The following is a 24,913-nucleotide window of genomic DNA, read 5'->3' on the forward strand; positions in this document are numbered from 1 at the left end:
CACTAATAGTTTTCTATTGTTACCTTAAAGTTAATTGTTCTCCTCACTAATAGTTTTCTATTGTTACCTTAAAGTTAATTGTTCTCCTCACTAATAGTTTTCTATTGTTACCTTAAAGTTAATTGTTCTCCTCACTAATAGTTTTCTATTGTTACCTTTAAGTTAATTTTTCTCCTCACTAATAGTTTTCTATTGTTACCTTTAAGTTAATTGTTCTCCTCACTAATAGTTTTCTATTGTTACCTTAAAGTTAATTGTTCTCCTCACTAATAGTTTTCTATTGTTACCTTAAAGTTAATTGTTCTCCTCACTAATAGTTTTCTATTGTTACCTTAATGTTAATTGTTCTCCTCACTTATAGTTTTCTATTGTTACATTTAAGTTCATTGTTCTCCTCACTTATAGTTTTCTATTGTTACATTTAAGTTCATTGTTCTCCTCACTTATAGTTTTCTATTGTTGCCTTTAAGTTCATTGTTTTCCTTATAGTTTTTTATTGTTACTTTTAAGTTCATTGTTCTCCTTACAGTTTTTCTATTGTTGCTTTTAAGTTTATTATTCTTCTGGTAGTTTTCTATTGTTGCTTTTAATTCATTGTTCTCCTTGTAGTTTTCTATTGTTGCTTTTAATTTCATTGTTCTCCTCGCTCGTAGTTTTCTATTTTTACTTTTAATTTCATTGTTCTCCTCACTTGTAGTTTTCTATTGTTGCTTTTAGGTTCACTGTTCTCTTTGTAGTTTTTCCTATTTTACTCCTGTGTTTGTTGTGAGACCTGAATCAGTTTAGTCTGATATCTAAAATCTGTTGCTGTGGTTTGAAAACAGCATAAAATTGACACTGTATAGTTTATATTGTTGCTGTCCAATGAAAAACAAGTATCTCCATTTATGTAGATTTTTAGTTTACTACATAATATGAACAGACAAACTGTTTCTGATACTGTGCCAAAATTTCTTGATGAACGGACCAATAGAAACTCTTCAAAATTATGTGATATAAACACTTGTTTTTCATTGGACAACGACAATATTTAGCTTTTTCTATAGAAATTTTGCTAGCCTAAATTTTCCACACTCAATCAGCAGCTCAACACTCACATTTCTTTTCACACTTTTATAATACTTTAAATAAAAAATAAATCAGCAATAAATAAATACAACAACAGAGTGGTAAATGGCGGGCACTGGCCACAGGCCGAGTTTATAACTGTTATAAACTGTTGAGATGTTTTTTTATATATATATATATATTGTGTATCATCATCTGAAACATAGTAAAACAATACACTGATCAATCAATCATGATAAATAATGATACATTCACAAACTGTTCATTTTCTTATTCTCACAGCCCTGATGAAGACAGATCACAGTGAACAGCTTCAATGGATGGAAAATAAATAATAACTCCCAGTCTGATACATTCTAAGCTGGAAAAATAATTGATTAATGATTCATATAAAGCAGAGTTTTGGCTATAAATGTGTGGCTTTACACCAATAACAAGGTTCTGGCATTATTACTAATAATTAAGAGTCAAAACACTGTACCTGCCTGTACACACAACTGTCATAATAAAATGACATTTTACAATAAATAGACCAGCAAATATGATCCATTTATTAAATAAATAACAATAATAATAGTCTTTTTATATGTTAATGTATAGTGTAGTATAGGATATTGTCCTAATTGTACAACTGGTTATACATCTGTCTAACTAGGTAACTATTAATTAAACAATTTTTCTTTTTTTCCCTTTATTTTAATTACTTTCCCATTTTCTCCCAATTTAGCTAGGCCAATTAGCCCCACCCATGCAGTATTGCCGAGTAGCATCACAGCGCTAACGCTCGGAGGAAACCGCAGCGACTCGGTTCTGATACATCAGCTCACAGACGCAGCCTTGTGCTGATCCACACCACCCTAGAAGTGATGAGGGGAAAGAAAGAGCGCCATCTACTGTACTGTACCCACCCAGAGAGAGCATGGTCAATTGCACTCTCTCAGGGCTCCGGCAGCTGATGGCAAGCTGCATCACCGGGATTCGAACCAGCGATCTCCCCAACAATAGAAGATAGACGTTTGATTCCTTAACTGGTTACACAGATGTAATACCAACTCAACTGTCACGATTGATCGTTCATTTAACTGAAGATTCAGTCAGTGCTTAACACAATCAATTAAAACAGATCCTCAAGCAAAACATAAAATATATATATATGTGGCAAATACATGAACCTACATAAACACAAACTAAACTTAAAAAAAGTAAACAGAGTCAGATTTATGTTTGTGTTCCATTGAATGTATTTAGTCGGGTTAGTTTTGACACCGATTTAGGCACAACACCTGTTCTTTTTCTTCTTCTGTTGTTTAATAATGGTGATTAAAGCCAGTTTCAACGTCCTGTAATTGGTCCAAAAGCATCTGCAAATTATATGCAAAAAAAATAATAAGTCCAAAGATCCAGATTAAACAAGAAAATGCAAAAGCTAATTTTGTAATTTTGTACTGTGAAATCAGGAGTCAAATGACCAACAGTCAAACATGGTGGTGGTAGTGCTAAGGTCTGGGGATCCTTGGTGTGGTCAGAAGCATATATTTAGCTCTTTAATTGCTTCTTTAGTTTTACATTAAAACTAGTTTATTTGGTTCAACCAATTCAATTTTAGTTCATTTTTAGCTCCTAAAGACACTCGAACATGTGCGCAGTTTATATTTAAAAGGAAACTCTGGTGTAAAATAGAATTTTAGTGTAGTAAAAAATGATAAAGCGTACTAAGCTTTGTTAAATAGCCCACCCCTGTTCTCTTGCAGATCCAGTATTTTTTACAGTCAGTCCTAACATGCTTTAGAATGAATGATATGGGGCATATTTTGCCCCTGCAGATAAATCGCTTTTTCCACAGTTATTCAGGCTTAAAGTAGCTCCACACCTCCTTGCTGGAATCTGGAGAGCCCTGACATTTAAAACGAGGCATTAATAACTTAAAAAAGTGCAAAAGAAGCTTATTAAAAACACTGTTTACAACTCGTAGCGTAATCTAATCTCCGTTAAAGGTAAAGGTAAAGATGGCGGCTGCAAAATATGCCCCATATCATCCATTTTAAAGCAGGTTTGGACTAACTGTAAAAATTACTGGATCTCGAAAAGCTGCCGGAGAACAGAGGTGTGCTATTTAACAAAGGTTAATAATCTTTATCATGTTTTACTACACCAAAATCCATTTCACACTGGAGTTCTCCTTTAAACTAAGCTACAATCAGCATTTAGCAACATTTAGCTGGTGCAGCTCAACTGGATACTAAAGCTTAAGTGCTGTTGGGCTATGCAACATGACAATGACCTGAAGCACAAGAGTATGTTCAATCCTAAATGTCTCAAAAGGAAATGAACTGCAGGTTTTGGAGTGTTGATGATCTTTTAAAACTGTGTTTTTTGTGTTGTGTTGTCTTGTATTTTGTGAGTAATTAAAAAAAGGAAATAAAAAAAGGAAATACAGCTACTCTTTCAGCAATGCACATAAACTTATGAAGCTAAGAACAGTCCTCCTTCATTCTCCACTTTTAGGAGATACAATGTTGTGTTACAATAGTGACGATATCTTAACAGTTTCACACAATCTGGATCAAAATTCAGTTCAACAACAGTCAGTGAGACGCTTCTCCGCTACAAATGAAACACGCAAACGGGACTCTTGTGACTACAGCACAGAAACGAAACCTCTCCATTAAACGTGTTCAAGGCAATCGAACAGTCCTATAAAAAAAGCATGAAAATTATTAGACGTACTTTAAATCAAGGTCTATTTACATATTATTAACATATCCGTTTCAGGTGCTTTGCAAGGCTAACTACGTAAAAAATATTTCGTAAATAATGAGAAATCATTCATTTGAATTAGTGTTTTCAAATATTTGCAATATATATTTAAGCCAAAAGCAGAATCGCAACATTCATGCAGCATTCGATGACAAAATGCAGATTTCTCATTATTTAGCATTTTAATTTAGCCGACATGCTGCAATATCTAAGCATTTTGTCCAATATAATGCATGAGCAAACCTTATTATAAAATGTAATTTTAATTTAAAGCATAAATAAAAAAAAGCAAATCAAGCATAAAAGATACTAACTAAAAATAATAAATAAAAAGACTCATTTTAAAGGTGCTTTTCATTAAATCTCAGGTTCAGTTAAAGGTTCAGTTACAGAGATTGGTGGCGCGCGTCTGGATGGTGACTCTCCTGGGCGGGGTTTGCTCTGTGCTTCGATTGGCTATCAGCTCCTGCAACTGCAGAGCCCCGCCCCCGATGAAGCAGAAGGCGGGGCAGACAGGGGCAGAGCAGTCGACAGTCCCCTCCCACAACACCCTCAGCGAATGGGCATCGTAGAAAGTGACCCGCCCCCTTTCGAAGTCCAGGCACAAGCCGAGGCGTGGTGGCAGAGGGGCGGTGAGGGGCGTGGCCGAGGCGTTGGACGCGCCACACTTGGGGAGCAGGATCTTGCCCATTCCCATAGTGAGGAAGCAGAATGGAGGAGGACAGTCCTGAGCATCCTCTGTACCGCTGTCGTGACCACTGTCAGGGTCGTACCTATGGAGGAAAACAACAGAGGAGGAGGGGCCAAACAAAAAAAAAGATTAAAGGGGTTTATCTGAATATTGTATAAGTGCTTTTAACATTTGTGTGGGTTTACATAGCAAAAATAATCATCTACAGTCATGTGAAAGAATAAAGACACTCAACGAAAGGCATGACAATGGGTGCATTGCGATGCTCATTGCTATCTTACACCCCGTCAACATTTGTCTATTTTCACACCTTGCGGTCTGGCGTGGTGGTCTGGAACTGGAGTGTGTTTAGAAAACACAGGAGCGCCACTGACTGATTAAAACCCTGACAACAGTCAAACAGTCTTTGAAAAAACTTTTTTGAGTGACGCAAAAGATGAGTGAAAATCTGAATTAATGATTTAAAAAAAAAAGGTTTGGATCAGATTAGCAAAAATCTGATTTTTCATCATTTTCATGGTTTGTCCTAATTTTTTCACATGACTTTAGGAAAGTTTGTGTCCAGCTTTTCATTAATTTATTATTTCATCAGTCTTACCGTGGGCTGGCCATGTCCTGTGGGAGGTGAAACCATTCCTGCAGCTTTGATTCTAAACCAACTCCAACCTGATCTCACACACACACACACACACACACAAACACACACACACAAACACACACCAGTCAGTCAACAGTATGTTAATAACACTCCTCCCTCTACTTAATTGGTAAAATTCTAATCTCGTCTGGTCCGCTGTTTGCTCACCTTGACCAGGTACGAGCCAGGCTCCACTGAGCATGCCCAGTAGTGACGGCCTTGAGTGACGGACACGTCGGCCACCAGGAGGTCAGAGGTCAGGTGGCAGGAAGTGAGGGCGCGGTCTGCAGCCTGTAGAAGGGTGAGTCCGGGAACACTGCGGGCGTACGTCTGACCCTTACCCAGAGCGATCCGCTCGGCGTGAAGACCCCAACGAGAGTCCAGACAAAACGGCAAGACTGACACGGAGAGAGGGAGTGAAGGGAGGAGAGGACAAGGAGGGGGAGGAAAGGAAAGAATAAGGAAAGAAATAGGGAAGAGCAATTGAGGAGGCATAGGGATTGAGGAGAGAAATTGGAAAAGGAAGCAAGAGAACAATCGAAGGAACGAAGAAGAGACACAGGGACAGAGGAGAGAAATTTGTGAAAAAGGAATAGAGGAAATAGAAAGAAGGACAAGGAAGGGAAAACGAGAAACGTGGGGTAAAGAGAGGGAAAGCAAGAAAGGGAACAAGAAGGGCAAGAGAAAGAAAAAAGAAAGAAAAGGAGAGATCGAGAGAAAAAGAGAAAACAGGGAGAGAAAAATAGAAAGCAAGAGGAGAGATAAAGTGAGGGGAGGGACAAAAAGGAGAGAGAGAGAGAGAAAAATGGGACAAATACAGGAAAAGGGGGACAAAGAAGGAGTGAGAACGAGGAAAGAAAGTGTGGGAGGGGGGTAAAGAGAGAGTTGTAGGAGTGAAGAGAAAAATAAAAGGAGAAAATGAGGACAATGGAGTAAAGAGAAGGGAAAGAAGAGAGAAAAGGAACAGAGAAAGAAGGGACGGAGAGATGGAGTACATGCAAAGAGAGAAAGAGATAGAGGAAAAGAAACAAAGGCATGGAAAATAAAATAACAGGAATAAAAGAGAGGGATTTTGGAAGAAGAAAGAGGAGGAGGAGGAGTAGAAGAAGAGGAGGAGAGAGGAGAGCAGGAACATAAGACAGGTTTCCATCTCAGCCATTTCATGTGAAAAGACAGCGAATTAGGATTTATGGCCATGGATTAGCATTATGCTAACAGCCATGTTAGCATGTTTATTTTGATAAAAGCATGTCTTAATAAACTTAAAGAGTTTTTGGACTTTTGGAAAATAGCATAGCACAACAAGGCCAATTGTGCTCTCTCAGGGCTCTGGTAGCCGATGGCAAGCTACATAAACAGGATTCGAACCGGTGATTTCTTAATCCTAGCTAGGGTAGCTAGCTTTTAACCTAGCATGGATACTAGGTACTTCTCAGAGGGGTAACCACTCTCAGAGCAGTGCTTCTCTTAGTTGGCTGGTGAACTGTGAGCACCTATTACAAATTAGTATTTTTACTTACTAGATTTCCAAATGGAAAAAGTCAGGAAATCTATGCAAAACCACCCAAAATATTTCACGATAAAAAAATATTGTTTGATGCATTTTCTTCAATTCACATGATCGGATGGAAACCCAATTACTGTACATATTCCAGGATTCAAAGGAGGTCAAGCTGATTTACAGTATATTCCAGTTCAGACAGGAATACACATCCGAGCTGAGACTGAGAAAACAAACAGGAAGACGAAGGATGAGGAACAGAAGGAGATAAAATAAAACATGAGGAAAGAACTAAAATGAGCGAAGTTGAGAGAGAGATGTGAGATGGGTCTTTTGAGATGAGCGAGATAAAAGAGATAGAGTGAAGAGAGAGAGAACCTTGACTTCAGTTTGGATCTAAAAATATATCAATATCTATTCACCAAAGTGTGAATGGAATAAAAATGGATTATAAAAACTTCTTCATCAATTTTAGTCATTCTCAATTCCTATTCACTAGCTAGAAATCCCACACACAAATCCCACAGTACTGCTAATGCTGAGAGAGTGAAGGTAAAGACTGTATATGGGGACTGATTTTAGCGCTCTTTTGGGCGGCTGACTGTTGACTGTTGTCAGGGTTTTAATCAATCAGTGGCGCATTTGTATTTTTTTCACCACGAAGATAGAAACATGCCAGAAATGTACCTGAACACATCTCACTTCCACCACACCACGCCATAAATCAGTGTAGATTTATTCCTAAACTCCAATGCTTGAAGGAGAACACTAACTGCATAAAGTTATCCAAAAGCAGTGTGTAAGACTGGTGGAGGAGAAAATGATGCCAAGATGCATGAAAAAAAAACTGTGATTAAAAACCAGAGTTATTTCACTAAATATTGATTCCTCAACTCTTTAATCTTTATGAATATGAACTTTTTTGTTTTATTTGTATTATTTAAGGTCTGAAAGCTCTGCATCTTTTTTGTTATTTCAGCCATTTCTCATTTTCTGCAAATAAATGCTCTAAAGGACGATATTTTTATTTGGAATTTGGGAGAAATGTTTATTTCTCAAACCTAAAAAACCTATAAATAGCAAAATCAGAAAAACTGCTCTCTTATTTTTTTCCAGAGCTGTATTTTGGATAAGACTCCATAATTTCAACACTACAGCTCAGTGTTGGGGAGCTTTATACTCCTCTCTGCTCATAAGAGTCCAATTCTATTGGAAGCACTTCTCTACACGGACGATGCAAGCTGTGTGTGCATTTGCACATCTGTGTCAGCAATGGGTGCAGTGTAAAATTGCTAAATGCATCTAAAACGAGAGAAAGAAAGAGAGAAAGAGAGAGAGAGAGAGAGAGAGAGAGAGGAATGACGAGAAACAAAAAAAGGCCCACTGGGTGAGAGCGTGCACACCACATGCAGAAGAAAGGCAGGATGGATGGAAGTAGAGAAGGTGTTCGGCAGCAGGAAGACAAGCAGAATGTATGGGTGGATTTCAGAGGATGAAAAAAGGTGTAAAAACAAAAACAAAGAGAAAAAAGTGCAGAGATGGATGTAAGAAAACTGTGAATTCCAAATGAAGAAGTATGGCAGCGTGTGCAGAAACAATGTACTGTACAATGCAACAGTTAAACTGTTATAGTTATAGCTTAAAGGTTATATATAATATTCCTTTATACAGCACTGCACAACATTTTTAGGCATCTGTAAAAATACAGTCCGGTCAGTAAGTGTTTTTATTGCTCAGTAAAACTTTAATATTATACTAAATACAAATCAAATTAAAGCAAAATTGATTTTACAGCACTGTGTAGATCCCATCCTGCACTTCGTCCAAAACTATCCTGGTTATCATCATAACAACTCCTGATTTGGCGAATCACAGCTTAATGAGGCTCAGGTGAGGAAAAAGGAATCCAGGACAAATCTGGAACTAGACTTTGTTTTCAGACTGATTCACAGGATAATGAACTGATGAACTGATATTTTCTATTCATGTTATTCTTTATACTGTATTAACTTTTATCATTACTTTTAACATAATTCATATTTTTAGACATAAACACTATTACTGATTAGATAAATGGTTTTAAGCTATGTGTTCATGTGCTTTGCAAAATACTCTATGTAGTCTTTATGTAGATACACAAACTTTGAAAAGAACATTAAATCGATTTAAAATTGACGTTTTACACAGGCAAACACAGGTATAAATATCTAAAGAAGAGAATGCCTCTATATATTTTCTACAAAAGCATTTAAAGCATAGGTCGGCAATAGGCGGCCGGCGGGCCAGATGCGGCCCCGCAAGCAAGAAACATCTGGCCCGTGAGGTTGAACTATAATGAAAAAAAAAATCGGACTGTCCGTCTCAAAAATGCTCTTTATTTAGAAACTTAATTTTCCAAAACAGAAAAATTTATTAAAGATTTTTTGATAGAGCCACGGGCTGTTAGATAGCTGCTAGCTTCTTTATTCTGTTATTTTTTTTTTTTATTTGTTTGTTTTTTTTTATTTAACAAACAGGTATATCATTAATAGCGCCCCCAATGGTCAGTCCACAGATTTCACCCACATCAGCCCACTTGAATGTCTGCTTGTCATTTTAAGAGCGCCCTCCCGCCACCGTGCCCGCCAATCCCCCCCCCCCCAAGTGCTTGTGGCCCGCCATGTAATGCCTTGGAAAAAATCTGGCCCGCGGCCAAACTTAATTGCCGACCCCTGATTTAAAGGTTGTACTATCTACCATTACTTGTCACGTAAAATCATGAAATTATGTAATTTAATCAAGGGTGCCAAGACTTTTGTTTACAGCAATACTAGTGCATCTAAAAAAATAGAATATCAATGATTTTTTTTTTTTTTTTAGAAATTTAGTTCGAAAATGTAAGACTTACTCATATATTATATAGATGTGTTACACACAGTGATCTATTTTAAGTGTTTAATTTTTTTTATTGTTGATGATTATGAAGCTTACAGCCAATAAAAACCCAAAAATCAGTGTCTCAGAAAATTACAATACTATATAAGACCAACTGGTATTTTTAGCAGTGTGGGCAGTGTGCCAAGTCCTGCTGGAAAATGAAATGCGGATTTTGTTTTCCAGCAGACACAGATTTTTGGGTTTTCATTGGCTGTAAGCCATAATAATCATCAACAATAAAATAAAATAAAAATCTTTAAGAAAAGAATATTACAATGCATGTCAATTTAATTTAGGCTGTTTAACTGTTTACTGTTTTTATATGTGTGTGTGTGTGTGTGTGTGAGTGTGTGTGTTAGAGTGTGTGTGTCGTACCTGGTGCAGGTGGTGTGTGTAGGTACACCTCCTCACTGCACTCCCCATAACCCGCCTTGTTGCAGCCCCTCACCCTCAGCACATACACGCTGTCCATCTCCAGCCTGTCAATCACAGCACTGGTCCCGCCCACCTCCTCTAATCGCTGCCACGGGCTGTTTCCACTTCCTGTGCTTTCAGACTTGACCCCGCCCCACAACGGGCCAGACCCGCCCACTTTCCTCTGATATTCCACAGAGTAGTACCAGGCAGGGGCGGAGTCCTGAGGGAGGCGCCAGCACAGGTAGAGCTGGTCATAGGCCAGAGTCTTCTGAGTGTCAATCACAGGAGCCAGAGGAGCTGCAGAGGAGAGGATGAGCAGGGTTAGTACCTACTCAATCCGGATCATTATATAGAAATTTTATAGAAATGTATTTAATGCAATGTAAATGTTTAAGGATTAAAGATTAAAGCAGCATTTTCAGTAAAACCGCATTGGAAACCTTGTATAAAGTCCATGCCGCTCAGGAGCTTGAGCTCTCGGGAGACGTCCATATGGAAGTGCCGGAACGAGGGATCAGCGGAGAGAGAGAAGTGCTGCAGGTTGTCTATGGCTTTAACAAGCCTGAGCAGCGGAGAGAGAGAGAGAATAAAACACAAAGAATTACATTAATGATTAAACAAAATGCAGAACCTTCAGCCTGGACAAGTGGGGCTGAACTGCTACTGCCTGTAAAATACAGGTTAAATAGGTGGATATATGTGTTGGCTTCAATATACAATACTGTGTTATATTACATAGTAATTAAACATATAGGGCCTAGTCCTGGACTATATTTTCCTTTCAGTATGAAAAAAAAAATCAATTCACATCTCTGGGTCACAGATAACATGCTCATAGCAGAGCCCAATTAGGATCTAGAAAGTTTTCTTCATAGTTTTCATGTTGGCACCACATAGGAATGTCAGTGATTGGCCACATCAGGACCAATGATGAGACCAGGAGAGTTTAAGAGCTGGGAGATATAAAAACATTAAGATATACATTATCAGTATATATCAGTTAATAATATAGAGATATGTATCATATAACACCTTTCAGCTAAAAATATTTATTTCTATCATATATATCCTTTCAGCAAAAAAAAAAAAAAAATATATATATATATATATATATATATATATATATATATATATATATATATATTCTTCAGCAAAAACATTAAATATATATCATATATTGCTAAAAACATTGAGATATACATTGAATATATCAGTAAAAAATATATAGAGATAAGTATCGTATAAAACCTTTAGATAAAAATATTGATATATATCATATATATCCTTTCATCAAAAAAATAAAATATATATCATATATTACTAAAAAACATTGAGATATACATTGTATATATCAGTAGAAAATATAGAGATATGTATCATATAAAAACCTTTGCTCCGCTATTGAAGTCTGTGCACTGTTTAAAGCAGCGCTGTGAAGCTGCGGGACTGAGTGAGAGGAGAGCCTCGGCGTTACCAGTGATAAGAAGAAGCTGATTCTGAACTAAAGTTCAGCGCGTTGTAGCGCATATTTAATCAGTGACATGTACACATAACAGTATATATTTAATCACTTATTTTTCTACATTTTAGGGGAAGCTGAGCTTCCCTTGCAGTCTTAGAGCAATCGCCACTGATGTACACACAGATAACACACATTGCACATTGCTAACCTGGTGTGTGTGACTCTGGCGGCCTGGACGAAGCAGGGCTGATCCGTTTCTTTGAGCAGCTCCTGAGTGTACGTGACGAGTCCGGCGTTTTCCAGCAGACTCTGTTTCTCTGAGAGCTGACTGTTCAGAGCCTCAGCTCTCTGAGACCGAGACCCTTCTATTACTTTAGACAGACCACCCTGTCTCTCAGCCAGCACCCCCCGCAACTCGTTCACACACTGATTCATCTGCTCTTTGGCTACTGCACTGTTCACCTACAACAAACAACACACACACATAAACACACATATATACATATAGAAAAATCTCATTTATACAACTTGTATATACAGTACCAGTAAAAGTTTGGACACACCTTATCGTTTAGTGTTTTTATTTTATTCTTTTTTTCCTACATTGTACAGAAATACTGAAGTGATCCAGACTTTAGCCCTATGAAAATTATTTTACACTTCGACCAGTGAGGTTTTTTTTTTTTTTTCACATTAAGAGACAAGAAATTCAAGTAATTAACTCTTGACGAGTTCAGCACAGCTGTTAACTGAAAGGAGTTTCCAAACTTTTGACTGGTACTATGCGTTGTGAGGTGCAATCTTGTGAGTGATAGAGATAGCAAGTTGACCTGAGTAAGGGATTCACAGTGTCACTGGGCGTGTACTAGGAATAGATCATAGAATGCATTACCACCATTACCACAGTGGACAGCGCTGTGACCAGTAGCATCTGCTACAACTGTCCCTGATACTTGTTCCTGTCCCATGATTTGTGGCATGTCAGTGTATAGTCAATCAGCTTAGACCTTTTTAGTTTCTGTAGTCTGTTTAATTTTTTTTATTTTTTTTTTGCTACAAGACTAATATAATGATAACAAGCAATAAGCAAAGATTAAAACTCATAAATATCATGTATCAATACCAAAGGCTACAATCAAGAGACTTCATAACTTTATAAAAGGAACTACAGAGGGTTTAGTTCAAGATGTAAAACACTGAGAACATTTGAGAACAAAAAGGGCAGATTAGACTGATAGTGAACATCTTAACAGGTTTTTCAGATCTAAAAAAAGTGCACAAAGTGGATAGGTGGAACTAAAATGAACTTGAGAACGAATAATAAAAAAAGAGAGTGTCTGGAGATTCAAAGCTTATCTGTTAAACATGGTGGAGGTACTGTTACTGCTACCAGTGAAAGACCGAAGATGCTTTAGCTATTTACTATGTTTCGTAGAGATACAGTGGTAAAAATGTATAAATGTAACTTGTATCAGTATCAGTTTCAGAGAAAAGATGAAATAAAATGAAAATAATATTCACTACTACAGTTTACTGATGCAGCTACTAGAATGCCGGTAGGAGGTCTAATAATAAAGAAAAAGAGGAAAATAAAAAAAGTTTACCTCTGTCTGAGCGATGGCACTCTCCACCTGGGTGATCTGCGCCTGTACCATCTCCTGATTACCCAAGACGTAGTTCATCTCCTTAGTGATTTTATCCTGTAAAAATCATACTAAGCAGTTAACACCAAATCCACCGGAGATCCTATTTAAATGTATAGTTACACAGAGAGATAGTCCAGGTCCAGGAAGTAAAAATCCTCTGTTTTGTTTCTTAGCTCTGAATTACTGGGTAAAGTATATAAACACTGAAGTGTTATTCGCACAAATAACACAGGAATGAACTGCATGCTGTTCCTAGCGCTGTTAGTTATCTCCTATCTGACGAGACGGCATCGCTGCTTGGCTTCAGCTCTGCCTGTGGGCGGTCCAGAGCCGAGGTGGGCGAGGTCATGAATACTAATTCACGGGTTGATGTAGACACGGTGCTTTTCCTGATAGACTCGTTTTTTTGGTTTATTTTATTTAACTAGCTCAAACCAATGCTTACCAGATTAATAAAGAGGCGGATTTCATTTTCCAGCAGGACTTGGCTCACTGCCCACACTGCCAAAAGTACCAATTGGTCTTATATAATATTCTAATTTACTTTATTTTTTTCTGGAATAAAGTAACTTTTTAAAAAAATTATATAATAACGATCATCCCAGAAAACTCTGAGAAATGTCTCAGTTATGAAGCTTTTGTAAAGTGAAGCTGGATCAGGTGCGGTTGAGGATCTTGGAATAGCTCTTCAATAGAAATTCATAAACTCCTGTGGAGTTTCCCCTCAACAATATGGTAAGATCAGACGTATGGATGTGAGTGGGTAAAATTGAAGGAATTACCTTTAGAGTCTGGTAGGCCTGAGCGATGGGCATGACCTTGTGCCCACTGTGGACCCGCCGGAGCTTACAGAGGGCACAAAGCAGCCGCTGACACGACCGGCAATAGAACTGCAATCGCTCCTGCTCATGCTCAACACACACCAGCAACTGAAAGAGGAAGAGAGAAAAGGCAGAGACAAATTATTATCAATGTCATGCAAAACCCTTTATTACATTATACATTTCTGTATATACATATATATTGGACAAAGAAACTGAAACACCTGGTTTTAGAGCACAATAATTGATTGTGGTGACGGACAGTTCTGGTGGAAACAGGAGAGTTGAGTTGCACATTGAATTCTGCGTGATTTGATCAGCCGTGGTTTTATGTTTTTTTGGATACAATCCGGGTTAGCACCCGAAAAACATCCCTTTCACACAGCTTCTTCTTACAGCGTCCACAGTTAATCCTGTTGGATGTGGTTGGTCCTTCTTGGTGGTATCTCGCTGACATTACCCTGGATACCGTGGCTCTTGATGCATCACAAAGACTTGCTGTCTTGGTCACAGATGCTCCAGCAAGACGTGCACCAACAATTTGTCCTCTTTTGAACTCTGGTATGTCTCCCATAATGTTATAGTGTGCATTGCACTCTAATATTTAGAGCAGAACTGTGCTCTTACCCTGCTAATTGAACCAACCTTCACACTCTGCTTTTACTGGTGCAATAATGTGCAATTAATGATGATTGTCCACCAGGCTGCTCCAATTTAGCCATGAAACCTATACATATATATATATATATATATATATATATATATATATATATATATATATATATATATATATATATATATATATCAAAATCAGAGAATCTGACTCAGAAACTGATTCAGAAACTCTTAATTGTATCCAGAGCTGTATATCTAAAAGTACATCATATATTTATCTAAACTGGAATCAGCCCCCTGGTGAAGCTTGAACTGAGCTGCATTCCTTTATTTTTGTCCAGCAGGATGTTTTACAGTGTGCTTAGTCACCACAGACTCTGAATCTGAAAGGAAGCGATCTGGATTCAGATCAAAGGCGCTGTGTTGTTACCTTGGGCCTGAAGCTGTGCGTGGGCAGGATGTGTTCGTGCTGGGCGCGCGGCGTTCCCCACGGGTGGTAGAGCTTAAAGCACTCGTTACAGAAGTTCGCTCTGCAGTCGGCGCAGCCTTTAGTGGCCTCCAGAGTCTGAGGGGGTTTACAGAACTGACACATCACCGCCATGCTGCCCAGGCTGATCGTGTGTCTGTACCTACATACACACACACACAAAGACAAAAAATAACACACACACACATTAATAATCAGATGCACAATAGGACGTTCAACCTTAATGCAGTAAATTAATAAAACCTATGATGATAAGAGGCATGGGCGGATCTACCGGGGTGGCATAGGGGGGCAGCCGCCACCCCTGCTGCCAGCCCAGAGTTAAAAGTTATTATGGCCAGTTCAACATTTACAACAGCGAATCCAGGCTGCATTAAGCCAGACTGCAGTAAATTAATATAAAATAAATTATAACAAAAGTGCGGTGCTGCCATAGTTGCGATGCTGTTTTTGAACTTTTCTTTGCTAACTATAACATGTATTGTTTGCTAGGTCCAGAGATGTCAGTTAGTAATTAGTAATGCGTAACTCTAATCTGTCAAATTTTATAGTAACGAGTAATCTAAAGTGTTACTATTTCCAATCCAGTAATCAGATTTGTCAAGTTAAATATCCAAGTAACTGTGCGTTACCATTTTTATCATTTTCCTTAGTAAAATAATATTGTAGCGTCCGACTGGATGCGTGGGAAAGATGGACAAGAAAGACATTTATAGTCTGCGCTTTATTGCTGAAACTTACAATAGTTGCTGTCGGATGCAACCAAGCAAAACAACAACAGGCTAACAAGCTAACAGGCTAAAGCAAGACACTGATTGGATAAGATTAGGTCTGTCTGTATGAGTTTGTACATGGTAGCCCGTACCTTATATATATATACGTCTACCGTACGTACTGTAACTTTTTGTAGATTTTCTAGATTACAAACTTTTTCTAGATTACATAAATATGTATGGATTATTAAAAACTTAGCCAGAGACTTGACTCTTATCCAAGAGATCTAGGCTCAATACAGACTTGTATCCCAAAAACCTGAAGACACTTGAAACTTGGCTCAGACTCAGGCCTCAAAAAAACTTAACTCCGTCACATACCCAAAAAACGAAGACTTGACTCAGACCTGTGACCAGGGTGCATACCTAAAAACCTGACCCAGGTTCACACTTAAGAGACTTAAAACTTGACTTAAGAGACTGCGTAGTTAAACGAAGTCACAAGGCTGCAAGCAGTGAATGCATGCTGCACACCCTGTGCATGTAAACAGCATGGAGCAGCAGAGAGAGCGTTTTTCATAGCTGTGTTAATTAGCGTTATCTGACTAATATATCAGATTAAACTGCGCTTTATCAAAGGTTTAGCTCAAATAAAAGAAGTCTATTTGATAGCTGGGTTGGATCGAGACCAGATCACACTCTCATCACTAGCAAACCGCTCTACTTGCTGGTCTTGGTACTGAGTGCAATTACTGTTTTTACAGTAATTTTATTAGGACCAAATAGTGCTGGTGTGGAAACGCCCTAAGACTAACACTCCAGAGACTGATTAGGTCCCCACAATCCTGTGAAAAGTCTGACAAAGTGGGGACATTTTTGTGTCCCCATTAGGAAACTTAAGAAACTCATAGTTTTTCTATAATTAACCTTTTATTTAACCAAATAAACTCCTTCCCTAGACTCCTTCTAAAATGCTAAGGCTCAGCACCAATACATTTAACCCCTTAACGCCTGTTGTTGCAAATATGCGACTAACCGTTTGATTCAATCAACCTGCCAAGATAGCGCCTGCATTCCCTCAATGCCTGTTAGTGCATATTCGCCACGGACCTAGGAACCTTTGACAATTTACAATTCAAATGAATCTAGAATTCAAATTAATGAAATGTTTCCTGTAATATTTGTGTATATTGTGTTGGTGACAGTAATTGGTGTTATTTATTATTGAATGCCTGCTGTTGGGTGCATAAATAAAACATTGATTTTTCACTGTTATATTACTCTGTTATTGTTATCTTAGTATGGACCATTATGTCTGCTGTAGCAAATTTGCAACATACCAAATTTACCCCAAATAGACCATATTGCCTGTTGTTGCAAATTTGCAACATACCAAAATTTCTATTTATTTTTGTGCAAAAGTGAAATTAATAATCTCAACAATATTTACTATCTACTTAAAGGTAAAACACACATGAAACATTTTTTCATATACAGCTACATTAATTCAGGCGTTAAGGGGTTAAAAGTAGACACCCACCATTAAAAAAAACTAATTTAAAGAGATACTTGGCGTACAATACCTCTTTAATCTTATAGCCAATATAGCCAATTGAGTGGGTAATATTTAGATAAGAATTTTGTCCACTTGAACCCACAACCCAAAGACACAAGACTCGACTGTCATAACCTGATCAAAAATTCAGGACATTCAGGAATTTTAATGAAACCATGTTTGCTGAGAACTATAGCTAGTGACTATAGCTAGTGACTATAGCTAGTGACTATAGCTAGTGTTCTGTGTTTGTATAATTGAATTTTGATAACAGAAGTCCTAAATTAGGGGACGATTTACTACGCAAGACACTAAAATATATACTGCAGTATATTAGAAATGTAGGACATTTTAGGGACATCATTATTCAGAAATATATATGTTTAAATTATTTTGTTTACTCATGCATTTTCTACAAAGCTACGTGTGAGTGGGTTTGTGCAAACAATCCGAGAGTACCTGGCAGAGGAGCTGCCCCCATATATCTCCACGCACTGCAATATATAGCTCAGCGTATCAAAGGCTGCGCAAAACACCACATCAGCAGACTGCTAAAGACCAACTCCACTGCATCCACACCCCATCTATCTATCTCTCTCTTTTTCTCTCTCTCTCTTTCTCTCTCTCTCTTTCTCTCCACCACCCCCACTCTCTGAGCTGATCTTTAATTAAGTGTGGGTCAGTGTCTGTGCTAGTTCTACTGCAGATGGTGTTTCCGGGCCAGGGCGAGACAGGCATATATCTCAGTTTAAAAAGAGTTGGGAGAGCAAAGTGGAGACATTTTCTTTGTTTGTTGCCAAGAAAAGCCAAACAAAGCTTTTCTGAGCTGTCTAAAAGGTCCCCAATTACTTCTTAAGATCTGCATCAGTTCTTTTTAATGCTTAGTCCGTCTGCTGTGTGAGTAAAGCTAGTTTGTAGCTTTAAACGCTTACAAGGCATGAGGAACTTGGCCCTACAAAAATAAAAAATAAAATGCTGTCAAGTGAAACGGGGCAATTGTTCTTCTTGTAAGATAAGCGGAGCGTACGCAGATTGAACAAACCAGTACAACCGCATTTCTGCATTGACTGGAAGAATGTTGTTATGAGAAATAATCTGGACAGAGCTCTACATAGATCTAAAGACATATAATACATCAAGGAAGTAAATGTGTTTGTGAGAAAGTGTGTTTAAGGTGATATTACATCTTAAATGTGCCTCTATTGTTAGGTCCCCACTAGCTTGTGAAAAGTCTGACAAAGTGGGGACATTTTTTTGTGTGCCCTTTATGAAAACTTAAGAAACTCGTAGTTTTTCTATAATGAATCTAAAAGAATTTAACCAAATAAACTCTAGACTCCTTTTAAAATGCTGAAGCACAGCACCAATACATTTAAAAGTGGACACCCACCATTAAAAAAAGCTAATTAAAGAGATACTTGGCATATAAAACCCCTTTTATCTCATAGCCAGTGTAGCCAATTGAGACATCAGGTAAATGGTTAAAGCTCAATCAATCGAAATTGCCTATAAGCATACGTAAAGGCCTTCCATACGCATTTTGCCATGCATTTTGTGCAGAGATTCATATATAAAATATCTAAAAATGCTTAATCAAATTCAAATTACCTGCAAAATCAAATAGAGCAAATTGAGGATTGATTGTCAGCAGAGATGTATGCAGTTAATACATGCAGTTCTAAATCTGTGAAGTGAGGATTGATTCCTAAAGATTACTAATGAATTTGCTTTGGACATTGCCCCCTAGTGTACATGTATGTTGGCAGACATATATGCAATGTATGTATTAAAACATATAGGCCTAATTAATTAAATATGGGCTTAAATGCATTAAGTGGCTAAAACAGTAGGCTGTGTGAGCTGCTGCTGATGCTGTAGCATTGCCGAGCAGCATCACAGCGCTAACGCTCGGTTCTGATACATCAGCTCACAGATGCAGCCTTGTGCTGATCCACATCACCCTAGGAGTGATAACGGGAAAGAGCACCATCTACTGTACCCACCCAGAGAGAGCAAGACCAACTGTGCTCTCTCTGGGCTCCAGCAGCTGATGGCAAGCTGCATGACCGGGATTTGAATCAGCGCTGTGTGCATAAGTGTGTGTATGTGTGTATGACCTTTCTACAATGCGCTCCAGTGTGAGATTTCTGAGGCAGTCCATGAGGCCACGCTCCCCCAACTCCACATCACTCCGACAGGTGGGACACGGGAACATCATGGTCAGAACGGGCGTGTCCTTCCGTCTGCGGCCAGGATACGTCCCACAAACTGAAATACAGAGAGAGAGAGAGAGAAAGAGAGAGAGAAAATAGCATTTACAAACTCTTCATAGGACTGTGGAAGAGATAGTAGAGAAAGGAAACACACTATATGAGTGGTGTTTACAAAACTTATAGTTTTTCTTCTACTCGTTTGTTTGTGTAATTTTTTATAGTAGTATTTAGTGTTTATTGGGTCACTTTCTACATTACCCCCTCCCCCCCTAAAAAAAATGATACAACAGAAAAAGCAGAAAGCGTGTAACTGGTTGTTATGTGGTCTTTCACTTTGTTAAGGCTTGAGTTTAGATGCCTGTTCAGAAATGTGCTGCAGTCAGGAGCTTCACTGACCTGAGCTTTCGCCTCATTGGGTGTCAATGAATCACAATAATAACTAAATATTAAAAATATACTGCAATAAAAACAGCTTCTGGACAATGTCTTGTTCTACTAACAGACTGGGAGGGTTTGGTATATCTAACATTTAATTTAACTGCTGCCAAAAATCTCTATGAAACATAAAATGACATTATTTTTAATAAAAGTTCACCATCGTAAGAAGTGCTTTTAGTAGAAGAACATATTTTAAAAACACAGGACCCAACGCTACTGAGTCTCTTTTTTTTTTTAAAGAGTGGAAAAATGTAAATATACAAAAGAATTAACATGCCAATACGTGTCAATAATTAATACTATTAATCATAATAAAATTGCATTGTGGATGAGAGCGAAAGAGCAAGATAAAGCAGAGAGAGAAAGTTCTGGAGAAACTGGGTGTGCTGACACGTTCAGAATTAGCCCAGTTGCTTCCAGACACACACACACACACACACCTGCAGAAAAAATAGACTGTACATCTGGTTGGTAGAACAGCACACACACACACACACAAAGCGAGAGAGACACTAAAATAGAGACTTTTACATGCAGGAGTGCAACAGCAGTGATACATTGGTGAAGTCATACACACTGATGTCATTTTAAAGTGATGTCACAAGGCCTGTCACATTAATTACATTCAATTTATGGACAAGATCTCAATAATTGCGGACATCAATATCTCCTACAGTGTTTATTTAGAGAGAAGAGCTCATTAAAAATAACTTTGCTTAAAAAACGAAAAAATATATATATAAAATATATTTTATTACAAAACTATTAACATTTTATTAAAAAAAAAAATAATAAAACCATTTGTTCCCGGTTTTAAAGTCTGGATTATAGTAATAAATATATATCTATATATTTTTAAATATAATTTCTATTACAATTACAATTTGAATTTGTAGTAACGTTTATTATTATTTAACATGAACCCTTTTTAATGTAATGGTTGAATAGAAATCTTCAAGATTTAGGTGATTAGTATCAGGTCAGCCTGTCTAGGGCTGATTTTAACACACTGGATCAGACAGTGCGTATCTCTATTAAATGTACCGTATACACTCTACAGGCTGTTTGCAGATACAGAACACACACTTATACACACACTCACACACACCTGTCCTGAGCACGCGGTCGAGGCGATCGGTTTTGGGTGGGGGTCTGCGGGCCTGTCGTGGGGAGCGAGTGTTGGGGCTGGACGTGGGCGTGTTGGGCTCTGGAGGGAGCTCAGGAGGAGGATAGCCCCTCTGGACCAACACCTCGGCCGCACACAGCACACACACACTGTGCAGACACGGCAGCACGATGGGCTGCTTCACCATCTCCTCACACACCGGACAGCGCAGCTCACGCTCCATGCTCTTCATGTTGGACTGGAGAGAGAAAGAGAGAGAGAAAAAAAAAGAGAGAGAGAGAGAGACAAAGATTGTCATTCAGTAAAATGAGTCCCTTGTTGACCTGTACATTCTTTCACATAATCAAACTCTCATATAACAGGAAACATGGTGTAAATCTCAGCAAGTGACAACTAAACAAAACCACTTTCAGGGATTAAATTACTTTTGAACAAAAGTAAGAGTAACTCATACAAGGTCAAAAGGTAGCCTGAAATGTTCTTAACCCCTTAATTAATCTCTATGCTTATTATTCAGTAATACTGTAAATTGTGATTATTATTTGATTGTCAATCAGCAGGATTCTATATTTTAGGGCAGATGAAACTTTTAAACGTTAATAGATAAATGTTACTTATAAAAGTAATGTAGTGCATGCGAAGAAGTGATGCCTTTCAAACAGGTTTTCATGGGTTTTATAGAAAAAAAATCAATATGTTTCATTAAAAACTGTCATTCAGACTCAGTAGTGGTGATTAGAATGATTAGAATGTTGTAAAGGCTCAAGTCTTATTTAATGATTTATGCTGTGAAAAACACTGATTTATATAGCCTGGAGGAAGCTAAATAATGCTATGTTAGAGCACAGAGGCACAGTGGTAAAAACACAGGATCTGGCTTGAGCTGGATTTTTTTAATGTAGAGTAAAATCAATTACTGAATCAGTATTTAATATTTATGTTGTTAAATTTAAATACGAGACAGACCCTTGTTGGCACCATTAAATTGAGTTTTTAAATCAATTTATATAGCTGTAGTTCAAGCTTCAAATATAAAGAATACTAGAGAATGCGCTTTTGAATCGATTCATTACCAACTGAATCAAGCTTATGAGGCATCTAGGGCATCTACGGGCTAAACAACTGCAGTAACACGGAAATATTAACCATAATTATTCCTCATCTTCACATTTAAACCTTTTAAAACCATAATTATACTATTTCTGGGGCAGAATATTATAAAAAAACGGTCAATTCGAGCACTCGATTCACTGAAACGGACTGTTCGAACGAATCGGTTCACCGTCACTCGCCTGAGCATTGCATGCTCCGTCACTATGGCAACACGCTTCCCCACTCAGAGCAGCGCGTGCAGGCCCTGCTGTGTTTAATCTGTATTTTACAGATTATTTGAGATTATTCATAATTTCCTTATTTATTTGCCAAACGTTGATACTGCTAGGATAATTACTCGCAATATACTCCCCGCAAACGTCATATAATAATAAAAATAGGGAAAACAAGTCTAAACACACGAGACTCTGTCAACACTAACGCTACAAATGGCTCAAAAATATATCTATGTCCAAAAATGGTTAATAACTTAAAAAGTGCATTAGAATTGATAAAAAAACAAACAAAAAAACAGATAAAAAGAAAAGTGCAACCGTTGTGTGTAGTTGTGTGAAGTTTTATATTGATTATTATTATTATTATTATTATTATTATTATTATTATTATTATTATTATTATTATTGTGTTAATATTTATGGTATCTGTCGAAAAAATGTTAATAACTAAAAAAATACTCTAAAATTTCTTAAGGACAATAAAAATGGATGTAAAAAGAGCAAAACCTTGTGTGAGTTTTTTTTTAATGATTTGATATATTTATTTGTTATTATTGTTATTATTATTATTATTATTATTATTATTATTATTATTATTATTATTATTATGATACTACTGGACGGAATACGTACAAAAAATTTTGTTTTTGTTAATAAACTAAAAATAATCAAAAAATTCTAAAATCATGTTTTTAATACTACTGCAAATTGTATTACTTGCACACACAATTAAAATAATGAACAAAAATTACAAAATATAATTTTTATTTATTTTTATTTGAACCAGAGCCACGACCACGTGACAAGCCAACCTGAAGAGCTGGATTTATTGAAAAATGGAATAAAATTTGGGGGAATGTATTTATTTAGACGTATTTATTAAACATAAGTAATGTTTTTACGTTTTTAATACATAGCAAGCTAAATAATCCAAGTGTGTGAGTGTTTTTTCAATTTATTTAAATTGGTTCCAATGGCCTGAACCCCAGCACTAGCTAACCTAAGCTAACTAACGCTATAGCCTAGCTAACCTGAGTGGCCTGTTGGACCCTGTGAAGCTTTGTTATGTCTATAGTAGAAGCTTTGAGGACCACCACGATACACATAACATATCCTAGCAATGAAAAAATGAATCATTAACTGCTAAAAAAAAAAAAGCTAGCTTGCTATAAATAAAAAAACACATGATACTCACACTGATGCGCACGAGAGCATCCATGATGGATGTGAAGGTGTGTAATTCCGCGTCTGTCATGGCTTTAAGCTAAATAAGACAGCGTGTAAATTTTATAATAAAGAAATCAAAACAATAAAAAATGGTTTATTTCCCTTCCAGGTCCATTTAAACGAGGCAGGCGAGCATCAGAGGATTCTGACAGTAAAACCATCCAGTCTGGATGCAGGTAGCTGGATAACGTCCCTCTGATCCAGAGCATCAGCATCAGCACCACCAGCAGCATCAGCAGCTGCGAATAAAGAAATCAAACTGTTGACCAAAAGCCTGATGAGAAAAGAGCTGATTCAGCGAGAGATCAGTAATCCAGTCCATTATTCCCTCTTAATAAAAAGACGGCAAAATACGTGATCGTGCTGGTAACCAGCTCAAGCAGTGGTCCTACAGCACACGTACGCTTTATAGACGCTACTGGGGATGAGGTGAGTTGAAGCATGCGCACTGGGTTTCTGTGGATCCGAAGCTAAAAGAAAAGGAAACGACGATTTTTTTATTATACTGTACTCTGCAAACCACAATCTTCCAAGCTTAAATAATGTATTTTTCTAGTTGGAATAAGAAAATGATAATAATAGTAATAATAAAAACATATTGTATGTTATTTGCTGACGTTATATTTTAATGAAAAAAATAAAGAAATAACCGCTAATATAAATAACTGTGCTCTGTTTCAATGTCCACCAGGTGGCAGGAGGATTCAGAGGCAGGAAGGCACCCACTCATGTCAGAAATATAATAATAGGTAATGATAACACAGATAAATGCTCATATGCAATTGGCAATGGACTCATGGGCTCCTTTTGATTCGGATGCCGAGATCTTTATAACTACACTGCCTTCTAAGTGAGACAGCAAACGCAGCAAGACATTAAGTGAGCTTGCTTTTGCATTTCAGACACACCCTTAGAATTTGTTGAGCATTAAACCTGTTTGTGTTCCAAACTGGATTCAAGCACACTTTAAAAAATGTACTACTATTAGGAGTCTATTATTGATCTTTAAAGAAAAAAAAATGCTAATGATATAAAATACTACATTTGCAGACATTACATTTTAATAAGTAACTGTGTGGACTTGTGTCCACCAGCAGGTGAAAAAAATGTTCACCTGGGCAAATCTTTCTGGTTGTCAGTTGGGTTAATCAAACAGGCCCCACATGCACATATTATCAGTATTTATCAGGATTTAGGAGTACAACCAAATGTATATTATAAACAGCATACTTTTAAGCTTTTTCTGATTAGTAAAAAAAAAGTAAAAAAAAATAAATATTAAAATGTGTGTAGAA

The 24,913-nt window shown here is 37.3% G+C and overlaps 1 protein-coding gene across 2 annotated transcripts; it reads right to left on the reverse strand.

Moving 5' to 3' along the window:
• Nucleotides 1-1,170: 1,170 nt before the first annotated feature.
• trim46a (tripartite motif containing 46a) lies at nucleotides 1,171-24,044 on the reverse strand. Of its 2 annotated transcripts, XM_022674219.2 has the most exons (12): nucleotides 23,587-24,044; nucleotides 21,046-21,301; nucleotides 19,404-19,554; nucleotides 14,962-15,160; nucleotides 13,878-14,024; nucleotides 13,054-13,149; nucleotides 11,658-11,911; nucleotides 10,428-10,549; nucleotides 9,946-10,284; nucleotides 5,322-5,551; nucleotides 5,115-5,182; nucleotides 1,171-4,598 (listed from the first exon to the last, which is right to left on the reverse strand). In XM_022674219.2, exons 1-12 carry the CDS (start codon nucleotides 23,644-23,646, stop codon nucleotides 4,208-4,210), a joined length of 2,313 nt encoding a protein of 770 aa, XP_022529940.2. In that variant the 5' UTR covers nucleotides 23,647-24,044; the 3' UTR covers nucleotides 1,171-4,207. The 2 variants fall into 2 exon arrangements, with proteins under 2 accessions (XP_022529940.2, XP_049336092.1); XM_049480135.1 differs by lacking the exons at nucleotides 1,171-4,598; nucleotides 5,115-5,182; nucleotides 5,322-5,551 and adding an exon at nucleotides 5,552-8,037.
• Nucleotides 24,045-24,913: the final 869 nt, after the last annotated feature.

Source organism: Astyanax mexicanus, chromosome 6, assembly GCF_023375975.1.
Source record: "Astyanax mexicanus isolate ESR-SI-001 chromosome 6, AstMex3_surface, whole genome shotgun sequence".
In the NCBI taxonomy this organism is placed as follows: domain Eukaryota; kingdom Metazoa; phylum Chordata; class Actinopteri; order Characiformes; family Acestrorhamphidae; genus Astyanax; species Astyanax mexicanus.